General features: G+C 45.1%; 1 protein-coding gene across 1 annotated transcript; it reads right to left on the bottom strand.

The window, feature by feature from the left end:
- Positions 1-1,174: 1,174 nt before the first annotated feature.
- KDELR2 (KDEL endoplasmic reticulum protein retention receptor 2) lies at positions 1,175-11,778 on the bottom strand. The gene is made up of 5 exons (XM_042864584.1): positions 11,582-11,778; positions 5,925-6,025; positions 3,457-3,615; positions 2,237-2,489; positions 1,175-1,488 (listed from the first exon to the last, which is right to left on the bottom strand). Exons 1-5 carry the CDS (start codon positions 11,670-11,672, stop codon positions 1,454-1,456), a joined length of 639 nt encoding a protein of 212 aa, XP_042720518.1. The 5' UTR covers positions 11,673-11,778; the 3' UTR covers positions 1,175-1,453.
- Between the last annotated feature and the right edge of the window lie 1,923 nt (positions 11,779-13,701).

The raw sequence follows: 13,701 nt of genomic DNA, 5'->3' as shown, positions 1-13,701 counted from the left end.
AACTTAAAAGGAGCAAAATCCTTGTATCCAGGCCCCACGTGGCAGAATAAATTCATCTGTTTTAAACCATGCTCCCCAGGCTGCAGCTGGAGCTCTTGGAAAAAGCAGAACCAACTCACCACCATTCAATCAGTGCTGACACCTCTCATATCCCTATAGCTCATGTTTCAGTAGAGCAAACAATGATATTGAACAAATCTTCACCACAACTTCTCTTCTAGTTTCACACTAGCAGAAAAAGTTAATTCAAGAATAATAAAAATAACATTTTCACCATTTCATAAAGTGTTTATTGAGGATGGTAACACAGGATAAATCATGCAACAGCTCAGTAAAAAAAGGGAATCATTTAAAGGATAAAGAATGGTAACTGGTGCTGCTGATTTTGGAAAGTCTATTAAAAAAATATTAGTTGTCCAAAAGTGACATCAAAAACCACTTGAAGCTGAACATGGATGTTGCTTATACAGCACTCATTAAAAAGAAAATGTAGATATTGTTTAAAAATGATCACCTACAGATTACTGTAATCAACAACTTACAAGCCTCCCATTTCTATAGCTGCAGTGGTGTCGCAGGGCTGTACTTCCAGGCCACTTTAACTCCTTTTCCAGAACAAAGAATACAGTTACAAGCATTTGCCACTAAGCAACATAACCAAAACTCTCAGTCTTCACAACCTGCACTGCCAAGTGCTATCATCGTTGGGATTACCTTCCCAAACATCATGGCAAAACAGGAAAGGCCAATTTCTCACGGCCACAAGATTTCCTTATTGCCCTCTTGCCATCAGCCTGTTTTAGAAGGAGGACAACTACAGAATGTGACTGCTCCCCTTCTGGCACCAACATACACTTTAAACAAGGAACTCCACGTCAGCAGATGGCACAAGGATTGGGCACCAGCACATCACATCAAACATTGGTGGTTTTAGTTTTAAGTTGACATATATTCACCTTTTGGAAAAAATAAATATAGTGGAATGAAAATTGAATCAAAGGGAAAGAACAAATGACTACCATCCATCAAGGATGCACATGTTTGTGCACTGAAAAAAAAAAAAAAAAGAAAAAAAAAATCAGTAATTTCAAAGAAATTCTTGAAAATTAAGAAAAAGTTTGCACTTTTTTCCTGGTCATAAACAATCTCACAAAAAATCTCACTTTTGGAATTATTCCAATTGAAACCATACACTGAATTTATTAATACAGTATAAGTTTCTTTATGTAAAAAATCTTTATACATAGTAATAAAAAAGATAAAGGCAAGATGCATCAAACAGAAATCTGCTGGTTGTTTTTCCTCCGTTCTTACAGAGCCGCTGATGACTACCTGCACTATAAAGAGCTGTGTTTCTGACTTTCTGTCTCAAGCATCTTCACCTTTGCTTGTGATAAGGATTGTTCTGTCCAAGCATCCAAAAGGACAGATGCTGGTGATGTTTTTTTGGCACTTACGCTGGCAAACTGAGCTTCTTTCCCTTGAGTACTGTAGGAAAGGAAAAATTGAAAAGTTAGCAATACAAACATGTGACCAAGAAACACAACTGTTAGAACTTCAGAGCGATCAAAACCTACTGGTCACTTTGGTACAACAGGTACACTGCCCTTAGTTCTCCCAGACTTGCCTCTCTATTCAATACAGACGAGCGAAACGACAATCAGGTCAGAATTCCAGCCCTGCCCTCTCACAACACCCTGCCATTCTCACTTTCCAGCATCACTGGACATGCTATCCCGTGACTGCGGTTTTTTAGAGTAATGCCTAACACCACATTTACATAGTTTTGTGATTATACGATGGATGCTGGAATACCAATGACATCAGAATTAGTAAAAGATCCAACAGAAACCACTGCTTCTATGCTTAGCATCTGCAGACACATACAACCACCTCTGGGCTCCAACAGTATTTAAAATGCCTTAGGAAGTTGTCTGTAAGAGTAACACCTGCACAAAAAGTACTTTGTCAGTAGAAGTATGAGGATCATGCTTGTTGACAGAGAAAACTGCAACCTGTATTTAGTCATACTTATTTTCACATTTGTCAATAAAATTCAGACTGTTTACACATTTATCTCTGAACTTGTAGAATGTGTTCCTGATAAATCTAAAAAGATTACAGTAATAACTTGCATACAGAATTAACAACTATGCAGTAATGTCTATGAAGCGGATATGCATCTGCATAGTGCTACACTTCGTTACCTGCAGCTGCAAGTTATCACACTACTCACCTTTTGTAACATACAAATAGAAGAAGTCACAGTAAAGAACAGTCTGGACCACACCAGCAACAACCGCTATGAGGTCAAAAAATCCCTCAAAATAGTAGCGCCAAATCCAGTTGACCAAGTACAAGGCACGGTACAGACCAAGGAAGAAAAGGTAGTGAGTAGTGATGGTCTCCGCTTCCCCAGTTTTGCTGATCATAAAGAGCTGGGGGAGAATGGCGACAGATTCAAGGTAGATGGAGAAAGTCCACAATATCTGGAACGAAAAAAAAACCACAGATTATTCAACTGTCACACTGTTAACAGAAGCACAGGAGGTATCCAAACTGCCTTCTCATTCCTATCAACCAAAATCACTCTACTGGGAACAGGCACAGTACTTTGACTACCCTTGATACAGTAAAAAAAATAAATAAAAGCTTCATAATCAGCCCTGGAATGGTACAAGTAACTAGCCTTCAGACACCACTCTCCCAGTATGTGGGGAGCTTGCTGATACAAGTTTACCCATCCATCAGTTCAGGATATGCAACACCATTAAATACAGCTCACAACGCTGCTGCTCTGAAAAGCTGTGTGGAAGATGAAGTCCTTCTTCTTCCCCATTCTAAAATTTTAAATCAATTGACTGGTTTAAGGAATGAATTAAGGCAGTACAAAATTTAAAACAATATCTCAAAATGTTGCTCAAATTCTTTTGCTAGTTAAACCATGGAATTCCAATGAATATAAGAAGATCAGTCCACTTAAAAAGAACATATAAAGATATCTCTATTCCGGGTAAACACTGACCTGAACTCTGTAGTACATGTTCCTTTTCTGACAGAAGAACATCTAGCTGCATCTCAAACATAACAGTCCCTTCTAACACTCTACGCTACTTATGTTTCTACAAAACTAACAAGTATTAAAACTTCTTTTGGTTTCAGCAGGGGGCACCAAAGACTCACATTCTGGGTTATTTCCTTAACAAACATAACCAAAAGGAGGGATTCTTTTGAATTTGAGTGTCAAGACAGCTTTCTGCTTAATAAAATACTCAATAACATTAGTCTCCCAAAGTGCTTTAAGTTCTCTGCGACAACTAGACAGTAAAGATGCATTGCAGAATTGGCCTGGACATACTAAACACAGGCATCTTTCATTCTGCTAAAAAACATTCACCGTCATGTACTACAGATCTTGGAAAATGAAGTGCAACCTCCTGCCCATAACCAACTCACCTCCAGAGGAGAGAAGTCATGATTGACAAGAAACGAGAGTCCACCAACAGGAACTATCAGAAACTCCACCCTGAACGTATCATGGTTTCCATCATAGGTGGCCTTAAATTTCATGTAGATCAGGTACACGGTGGCATATGAGCAGGCAATGTAGATAAGCTAAAGAGTGAGGAAAGAAAAAGAAATACCCACAAGGTTGCAGGATTACATTAAACCCACTGAACAAAGCTATTCCCAGGTACTAGGAGGAATAAGCTGTCTTTTTCAGTTTGTATTTTTTGCTTACATGCTTCTGCAATTTCAATTTCATGCTACGTGGTGGTATTCAGCTTTTCTCAGCAGGGAATAATTCAAAACCAATGAGCCAATGATGTTTTAAAGTGTCACCTTGCCTCTGGATGAAGTGACTGTCAGAAGTTTCTTCCTGTCAGAGCTCATTCCTTGAGCAGAAACAACTGCAGCACTGACTGGAAAAGGAAGACTGCTTCTGCTACTGCAAGGGCAGCAGCGGCTCCATCACTGAAGCTACGTATCTACGTGTGCATACATACAGTAGGGAGAGGTCTTTTTTTTTTTTTTAAATTCAAAAAGTTTAGGGGTGTGGTGGCTCATGTGGCAATTAAAAAGGTACTGAATCAAGCCCCACCTCAACTCAGCTATGTAACATAAAACAAAACAGCTCATTTGATTTACAGCTTTAAACATCTCCTACATCTGCAGAGCCAGTGCTCTCTGAAACCAACAGGCCATGAAACCAAAAGTTAAAAGACTGCCAGAAGCACTGAAGAGGAACTCAGTTTCAATTTCAGTTGATGTCAAACCTTACCATTTTTAATTGTTACAGCACAGCAGACTTTATACTTATTCCCCATGGGACAGGTAAGTAGCCTTATTTTACAGGTAAGTAACCAGAATCAGAGATAATACCTCACTTCCTGAAGGGCACTCTGCCAGCACCAGGACAATTTAGTACAATACATTAAGACAGTCTAGCATCTGCCTCAGTTTCACCATAAAGAAAACTGTTCCAAAAACCTAATTATATTTGGTATAGGACATTCACAATGGAAAAGAAACAGATTTAATCAAACAAAACAACAGTAAAATCATAGCTTGCAGGTGGCACAGTCTCCCCAGGGCAGCGGTCACAGCCCCAGGATGCTGGAGTTCCAATAGTGTTTGGACACTTCAGACATGGGGTTTGGTTTTGGGGGGTCCTGAGTGGAGGGAGGATCTGGATGCGACAATCCCTGTGGGTCCCTTCCAACTTAGGATGTTCTGTGATTCTTTGGCAAGATACCACATCTAAGGAATCCCTACCCCAACTGTAGGCTAATGATAATAGGTGCAGTCAGAGAAGGCACTAAGAAGTGCCAGTGAACCCCAGCCCATCCCAGAAAGTTACTTAATGAGAACAGTATATTCTGTGGCACTCAAAGTTTCCAGAGACACCAAAATAAAAGAAATGCAGCCTACACTCAGAGGTACTATGAGAAATGGACTGTGTGATACGTAATGCTACAAACCACAAAAACTGAAGTCTGCAAGTCAGGAAGAAAGGCAGTTAGTACCAACTTGCTTATACTCCCAGAGCACAGAACAAAATCATACTTTTTATATATCCAATGACTACTTCCAGATAAGCACATTTCAAGTTGGTACCTACAGTTTAATTAATACTGCTTTAAAAAAAAAACAAACACAAACAACAGCAAGAAAACAGAAACACAAAACCAAACCTGAAGGAAATTCTGAAGCAAGTTCCCTTAATTCTTCAGTATTATCCATATTATTAACTATCTAGCCTTTCCTTCTGGTAAAGTTACATTATCCTCTAAGCTAAACTGAACTAAACTAAAACTGAAAAGCGTCACCAAAAATCCTAGAATAAAAGAAGTGGATTACAGTGTCTGTTCTGGTGCCACCAATGCCAAACAAGCTGTACTCTTCCAGTCTGCTGCTTTATTTTCTTGTACTGGGCATCAGTATTTGCAGAAATAGAGCCAACAAAACCAAATCTGGGCTGACTAACGTTCAGCTGACAAGCACAAGGGTATAAATCAGATGGAAGCCACATTCTTGAAGTGAACTCCTGAAAACTTCTGATCAGCTTCTGACAAAATGTTAGCAGCAATTCTAGCTACACGCTTCGAATACCAGTTTCCCTTGTAGAAAGAGATTTTTCTTTAGCCTTTTCTAACGTCTCAAATGAGAAATACAATTTATTTAAACCATTTTTGCCAAGGGCTTTTATTTTCAATAACCAAAGAGGCATTTGTTGTAAATGTCACAGTCCCCACTCAAAGTTTTAAAATAACTGCATGCAGAGTGTAGAAAGAGAGCTTCAAGTCCATTTTCCACACTGTTTACCCAGCTACACAGTGGGCATTTAAAGATGCCTCACTTCATAAAGTTATGCATGCTGCATGCAGCAATACCAGCTTTTCTGACTTTCCAGTATACTCTACCTTCATAGATGTGTTATACAATGAAATGAATGAAGTGAAGAGGTCCAGATAGCGGGTAGTGAAGACCAGTGCAAACAGAAGCTGGCTTTTCCCAGAAATACCTAAAGCAATAAAGGAAATAATTAATTATTTTAAAACACTTGATGCCAAGGCTGAGGAAGAATATATCCCTTATTTCTATGCAATTGATCACAAAATTAAGACAAAATCTGAGTTTCCAGGGCAAAGCTGTACAAACAGAACTGTACGTTCACCTCCTTCAGTAGCTCAGCTGTAAGTTACCTACACATTACTGTACTGGAAAAGTTGCTAGCACTACTCAGAAGTCACTCACAGTAGCCTCTATTTTCTCCAGAGCTATGAGCTGCTTGTTCTGCATTATCCTTGGGCACCACACAGCAAGGCTGCACTAGTGCTCAAACTCCAGTGTTACCAAGAGGTATCTCTACCTGGAATGATATAAGTACCACAGACCCAGAGATGACCAGGAAGTGCGCTAGCACCAGTTGTGTGGCTTTAAAGGAACTGTCTGATGTGAAGACTCAAGGTAATTCAATTCTGAATCTCAACTGGCCAAATGGCAGGAAAAAAAAAAAAAAAATCAAAAATAGACGTTACTACATAAAAGTATTTAAAAAGGATCATGAGCTGAAGTAACAGCCACCTACACAGCCTCTTCAAAGCAGCTTTCAGCTTCAGGCCAAAGCCCAGATGCCAGCCTCAGTACTTTGGCCACTCAAGTTTCTGCAGCCAGCGACAACCACAGCACCACTGACTGACTGAACACCCCACAAAAGTTCTGCATCATCAACCACTAAAAGCTTCTGAAGACTGAAGAGAAGCATCATTCCCTAACACTGATGTAAAACCACCAAGCTTTTATCTTGCTATTCCAATTATTCTTGTTTTCAGTCATCCAGGGTGAAAATAGATTGATTTGTTTAGCTAAGCACACAAACATTGCTCAGGAAAACAAGACAGGGAAAAACATTCTCTAGAGAAGGTCATGAAGCAAGGCTGAAAATCCTTTTTGCCTTTATACAGTGATATTCCTGATAATGGTTTTATTAACAGTGCCATAAAACAACTAAAAAGCATGCAACACGCTATGGTTTCACCTTGATTAATGCTTCAGAAACACTAAGCTGCCACAAATGAAGGGACTGGATATTTATACATGAAGTACAGGAATGGCTGAAACTGTAACAGTTAGGAAGGTATTTGTTTGCAGCACTGTACCTGCACCATAAGCCACGTTAGGTGAGCCTTACCTGGTGTTTACATAATAGCCCCCAGTGGTCAATAAGTACAGCAAACAGCAAGACCCCAAAAACTCATTATGGGGACTGAAAGCAACAACACAAAAGCCCTAGTTAAAAAGAACAGCAGCAAAAAACAGCCACCAAACTTTTCCAAAGTTAAGACAGCAGTTCATCTGACATTTCTGAACCCCAAGGCAACAGCCTGCAGCAGTGCTCGCAGCAGCCCTCCAGATAGGACAGGCCTGGCCCACAGTCCTGGGGAGCACAGCCTCCAGCCCGTGCCATACCACCATGTGCAACATCAGGGTATTTCACGTGGTGTTTTCTTTTAGTTACTGACCACACACAGCAACACAGAGCGTTTCAAACACATCTATTACTGGCCACTGCTGTGTGTTTGGATCCAGGTGTGTTGTCACGTAAATACAAATGCGATAATGGAATATATGTGACAAATCCCTCTCAACAAGTGCAGCCTCATCTCCCTCTAGAATCAAGAAGTTGCTGTTTTTATGAATGCTTTCAGTGTTACAGACTTTTGAATCTTGAGAATAGCCGGGAGTTCTGGAAACACACCACAAAACCAAGGCTGAATGGATTTCCAAGGTAAGTAGGGCAGAGCAGGCGAGGTCCAGAGTTCAGACCAAAGGCCCGCATGGCGCAGGAGGGCTGGGTGGGAGGTGAGCTCTGTGCCATGAGCAGAGCTGAGATCCACACCACGGGCAGAGCTGCAGGACATGAGTGAACATCACACTGATGGCTCTGATGACCAGACTATCACTACACCAGCACAGTGCTGGCTGACAGCTGTGACACACAAACCACACTGTCATTCTCCTCCTGCTCCTTTCATTTCCACAAACATTACCTAGTTCTGGAATAACCACATGCATTACCATTCCCTCTTTTCCCAAAGCCTTGGGCTCAAATTTTCACCTCTCCTTTTTGTTTTATCTTCATGCACTGAAAAACTTCAATTCCTGCTTCCAAGCTTGGCTAAAAGCCCCCAGCAGCCCTGCTGCCAGGCCAAAGCACAGCAGCATCCACCGCAGCTCGCTCCTGTGGGGCTGGCAGCTAAGGAGGCACTGCAGGGCACTCGGCTACTGCACGGCCATGAAAGGTACGGGCTGAAGCTTTTCTAAGGAAGGCCAACTTTTTGTCATGGAGCCCTCACAGCCTTTTTAAAGAACATAATAAAAGCCAGTTAGTTCAGCATGAAGTCTGCGTCAGCCACAGAACCACAACTCCTCTGGGTCTGCTAAAGAAATACTAACCAACCTAACTCTAAACTCAAATTCTATTGACCAAAAGGCAAAACTTTCCTTCAGAAAGATAAATGAAATTCCAGACCTACCTAAAACAGTATTTTCTGAGAAAACATAGACAAACTGGCAATAGCCTATGGCAAAGTACTGTGTAAAACCTTCAGCTTAATGTATGGTGCTGTCCATAGCAGATACTTGAAATTATGAGACAGCTTCATGGCCCAGCAAAAGCATTACACATTCATTATCTGCACTACTTTTTTTCCAGACGATTCAGCATATAATTTGCTGCAGGTCACCTTTAACACTTGACAAATGACACTGAGAGAAGCAAATCAATTCCCAGGCAGTAATTCACAGCACAAACAATCTAATTTAACTTGGAACAAATTAGAAAATACAGTCTGACCATGACAACGTGTGAAAGCAGACTATTCTTCAAGTCTCACAAGTTCCCTAATTACAACACTAGAGTCAATAACACGTTAGCTGCAGCATTCTCCACTGCTCCCAGTAATTATTTCCAAGGTGCTGGTTGGAGTGGTGAGCGTTTTCCCCACTCCTCGATGCAAAAGCTCAAACAAGCAGTCATGCAAAAAGCTGTCACCCTGCGAACTGTGAAATCACAACTTGATTTGCTTTTGCCTCGTTATCTGTTTAGCGTACTGACCGAATTAGGAAAAATAAAGAGATGAACTCTGTCTAACACTGACAATGCAGGGAGCTTCATGGCACAGCCCTGCTCCAAAGGAAGCAGGAGCAGCGTCTCCCTCCCCCAGAAAGCAGCGTGCTGTGCGGGCCGCCTGGCTCCAGCTGCTCTCACAGGCCTCCAGCTCTGCCTAACAAAGGCTGCAGGCTCACACAGATGCAGCGAGACGCAGAGCCGGCACCATGCGGCTGGTAGCTCTTCATGGATCACAGCCGACGATTTAGCAATCAGTTAGAGGCCTCAATTTATTTTCTAAGCTCCTACTGCCAGGGAAATGCACGGTTAAAGCACCTGCTGGTCTGCTCAGTCTCCTCAGTCACCAATACCCCCAAGGTGTAATTTTATTTAATTTATGAACTGTTCAACTGACCACACATCCGAATGACAGAAAGCCCTCTAACAATGGCAGCTAGCCCGAACCGAACACCAACTGGCAACCATTTAGGGGTTGTTGTTGTGGACTTTACAAACACATTCTGAGTAAATATATTTATAATGCCTTTATTCACAGAAATGACAGCTAACAACCAGAAGCTTCCACAGGTAGCAGCCCCAAAGCAAAACCCAGGCTCTTCCAAGGCACTGCTCTCCTTCCAGCCAGCTCGTCAGCTCCCCAGTGCTAATGCCGCAGAAGAGAAATGGATCTGGATTACTCCTAAGAATTCAGGCAGAACTAGAATACACGAAGCAACAATCTCACACAAACAAATCCACATTTCAGCATTCAGCTGAGGAAGGTGAATGAATCACTGTTTCAGCTGAATGAGTGCAGGCATACAGCTATGTCAGAAGATGGGAGAGCTGAGGGCCACACAAAATATTTGTCTATCTGCTTCTCTATGCTGGAGAAAACAATACCAAAACCGTGACAAGTAGGATTCCTCTTCCTTACTAACAAATCTCTACCAACAGCAATCCTCAGCCATAACTGACCCAAGAAAAACAATGTCAGAGCACCTTTTGAACAGAAAAGTGGGACTGGGTTACGCTGTACTAGACTGTGAAAATTACCTCACGTCCAAAGGTCACTTACGAGTCTCCTAGCTAAAGTCTCCTAGCTGAACTATTACTCCAATTTTAGCCTTGCACCAGAACTCCTCATTTCCCTACTTCAGTCTATATTACTTCCCAGCTCATTAACCCTTGGTTGGTTGCAACTCTGACAGCATTTCTTATGTGTGGCAAAAGACAGAACACCACATCAGGGCTGGAGGCCAGATGCTCTCCTGTCAGAAAGGATCATCAGGAAAGACCTCTTGGGCTCCTTGGCCTCAAAAGTGACATCCTCTGACAGCACCCTATTTAAACGGTACAGTCATTTACTCGATGTATTTTGTTGTTAGAAATCACACAAAAAAAATACTGTTATAAACCAAAGCTGTTCATCTACCGTGATTTTTCTTTTGCGCTATCAAGCGGTTAGCAATAAGTGACCTAATTCGGAAGCAGAGAATCCATGCTCCCTCTTACCTGTAAGGTAGCGGAGATTTCATTTCTCCACTCTCAGTTCTCTTGGGCTGCAGCCCAAACCCATCCCTCACAAATACCCACCGACTGAGGAGCAATCGCAGCCCTGCCAGCACCAGACACATCGGGCTGCCCGCCGCTCCTTCCCGCTGCCACGTCACAGCAGGCCGGCAGCACGGAGCGCCGCAGCGCCCAGGCTTTCCCTCCCAGCTCTGCCGCAGCAGCTCGAACGGACCCGCCAGCGGTACGGGTGGCCACGTTATTCTTACTGCAGGAAAACAAAGGGGTGAGCGCGCCGGCTCGCCCTGCACGAATCCCGGAACAGAGAAACTTCAAGATGTGCGAACTGCGAGTCAGCTCGTCGCAGCGTTGCAGCCCGCGGGAGCGCCGCTCGGCTCTGCACGCACAGCAGCACGGCCGCGCCTCGGGAATGAACGGAACGTGCTCCGGCTCCTGCTGAGGGCAGCCCGGGCCCGGCAGCAGTCGCCCCGGCCCGGCTCCCCATTCATTCGGCGCCGGCAGGGCCCTTACATAAAGAAGGAGGTCCCTGTGTGGGGGGGGCGGTCGAAACAGCGCCGCTCGGGGATTCGAACGAAGAGCTGCGGGCGCCGGGCCCGCAGGGAAACCGCAGCTCCCGCGGGTGCCTCCGCAGACGTGGGGAACACGCGGCTCCCCTCAGCCCACCATCAGCGGGCGGCCCGGGGCCTTCGGGGCCGCAGGAGGCGGGCGCCAGCGCACCCCGCCGCCTCCCGGGCCCCGAGCAGCCCCGGCCCCGCCGCCCCTCCTCGGGGAAGGAGCAGCCCCTACAGCGTGGCGGAGCCGAACCCCGGCCCCTCCCGGCCCCGGCCTGCAGCGATGAGGCGGCCACGGCGCCCAGCCCTCGACTCGGCCCGGCCCGGCCCGGCCCGGCCCCGCCGCGCTCCCCCGGCCCGCCCGGCGGCCTCCCGCACGCACCAGCGCAGGAGCGGCTCTTCCATATCTTGAGCAGCAGGATGATGATGGCCGCCAGGTGGGACAAGTCCCCGGTGAGGCGAAAGATGTTCATGGCGACGGAACGGCGGAGCAGCCCGGAGCCGGGGAGCGAAGATGGCGCAAGCTCAGCGGGCACCGAGCGACGTGGCCCGGGGACGTGGCCAGACAGCCACCGCGCCCGGTGCACGCTGGGAAGCGGAGGGAGCGGCCCCGCCGGCCCCGCCCCGCGTCCGCCCGCGGCCGTTAGTGCTGAGGCGGCGCCAGCCGTGCCGGGGGGTGGCGGGAGGCCGCGCTATGGCGGCCCCGCGCGCAGGGGCGGGTGGGCTGCGGGCCTCGCTTTCGCTCCGCGTTCCTCAGGTGCCCTTTAGACGAATAGATTCGAGATTCTTCCTTAGTGGGGGAATGGGCCTGCGCGCCCAGCAGCACTATGAGTGGGAGAAGGAAGTGGCCGTGTAATGCGGCACTCAGACACTGCGGCTGACATTTGATAGCAATTGTTATGTGAAAACAGTGATGGGCCTGGTTCATGCTGAGCAGCCCAGGAGTGCTTACAAATCCTCCAAAAAGAAAAGACAAACAGGAATTGTTCCTTGCACACTAGGGTTTTACGAGTCAGCATCTTTACAGACCTGCGTCCTTGAATCACAGCATCGCTCAGGTTGCATAAGACCTCTAAGATCACCAACCCCAACGCCACCCCACCATGCCACTGACTTCAGTGCCACATCTCCACAGTTCTTGAACACCTCTAGGGTCAGTGAACCACTTTCTGTACAGCCTGTGCCACTGCCTGACCTCTCCAAGAAGCAATTTTTCCTAATAACCAACCTCAACCTCCCCTGGTGTTCCTTGTCCTATCACTGTTACCTGGGAGCAGAGGCTGACCCCCACCTCACCACAGCCTCTCTTCAGGGAGTTATAGAGAGCCCTGGAGCACACTATAGGAGTCTCCCCTGAGCCTCCTCCAGAATAAACGATCCTGATTCCCTTAGCCACTCCCTGTAAGATTTGTTTTCCAGATCCTTTACAGCTCCACTGTCCTTCTCTGAACACACTCTATCAGTGTCTTGTAGTGAGGGGCCCAAAACTGAACACAGCACTCGAGGCGCACCCTCACTGTCGCTGAGTACAGAAGGACGATAAACCTCCTGCTCCTGCTGGCCATATTATTTCTGACACAAGCCAGGATGCCTTTGGCCTTCTTGGCCACGTGGGCACACTGCTGGCTCACATTCAGCCTGCTGAAGGAGAATATTGCCATCAAGCATCCAGCCCAAAGAAGGATCTCCTCTGAAAATACTACAGCAATGTCTGTATCAAAAAAAAAACAAAGAAAGCTAAGACCATTACTGCAGACCCTGTATATTTTTACAGAACCATGCTGTGTAAAGACTGCACAAAACTTCCAGGGCTGCAGCTTCCCACCAGAGCTAGCAGCACCGCTATGCTGCACTGACCTGAGGACACAGCTCCCTGTGTTGGCAGTGTGAGGCAGGCCACAGGCAGGACCAGTGTGGCCACAAGCTTTGCCCACAGGGCTAATATAACAGCCCCCTTATTGTACCAGAGACTGCAGTTAGCTGAAAAGAGGGCAAATATGAGAAAGACCCTTAAAGAATTAGGAAAAATACTTGCTTAGTTTTAATTCTTCTCCAAATGTTTTTGTTGGGGTTTCTTTTTCTATTTGAGCTACTTAGATATGTATTTTTTTATTTTCTAGTTTGCTTTCACTCCCCTCTTCACAGGTTTGTTTTTTCTGTTTCTTTGAAAAGTCTACAAACCTCTCCTTTTGACAGTTATTACCAAATGGGTAAAGCCATGATAAACTTGAATCAATAATAAGCTAACTCATTTTACTTTCTTTCCTCTGACAAGCTCTTCAGTTGTTCAGGGCATTCAAGATAGCATATTACTGCTTCCAGAGTAACTAAAAGCAAAGCTACAAGCATTTGAAACGAAAATGTAAAAGTTAACAGGTCTTTTCCACTCCCCATGAAGAGAAGGCCCTATACATTTCAGCCTCAGCTCTGGATCAGAAACTACTCTCAAACAAGAGACATGTTGTCACCGTGTCTGCAGACCTGGCATACCTCTTCACTTTC

Source organism: Lagopus leucura, unplaced genomic scaffold (genome assembly GCF_019238085.1).
Source record: "Lagopus leucura isolate 7727_CA_CO unplaced genomic scaffold, USGS_WTPT01 Super-Scaffold_760, whole genome shotgun sequence".
Taxonomy (NCBI): Eukaryota; Metazoa; Chordata; class Aves; order Galliformes; family Phasianidae; genus Lagopus; species Lagopus leucura.
Note: the sequence above shows the minus strand (reverse complement) of the source record. Positions and strands in the feature narration are given on the sequence as shown.

Excerpts from the sequence above, each read along its gene's own strand:
- KDELR2 (XM_042864584.1), bottom strand. The coding sequence starts at position 11,672 with ATGAACATCTTTCGCCTCACCGGGGACTTGTCCCACCTGGCGGCCATC. Across the intron at positions 2,490-3,456 it reads ATGACTTCTCTCCTCTGGAG|ATATTGTGGACTTTCTCCAT; the intron begins GTGAGTTGGTTA and ends TTTTCGTTCCAG. Across the intron at positions 1,489-2,236 it reads CTATTTGTATGTTACAAAAG|TACTCAAGGGAAAGAAGCTC; the intron begins GTGAGTAGTGTG and ends CCTTTCCTACAG.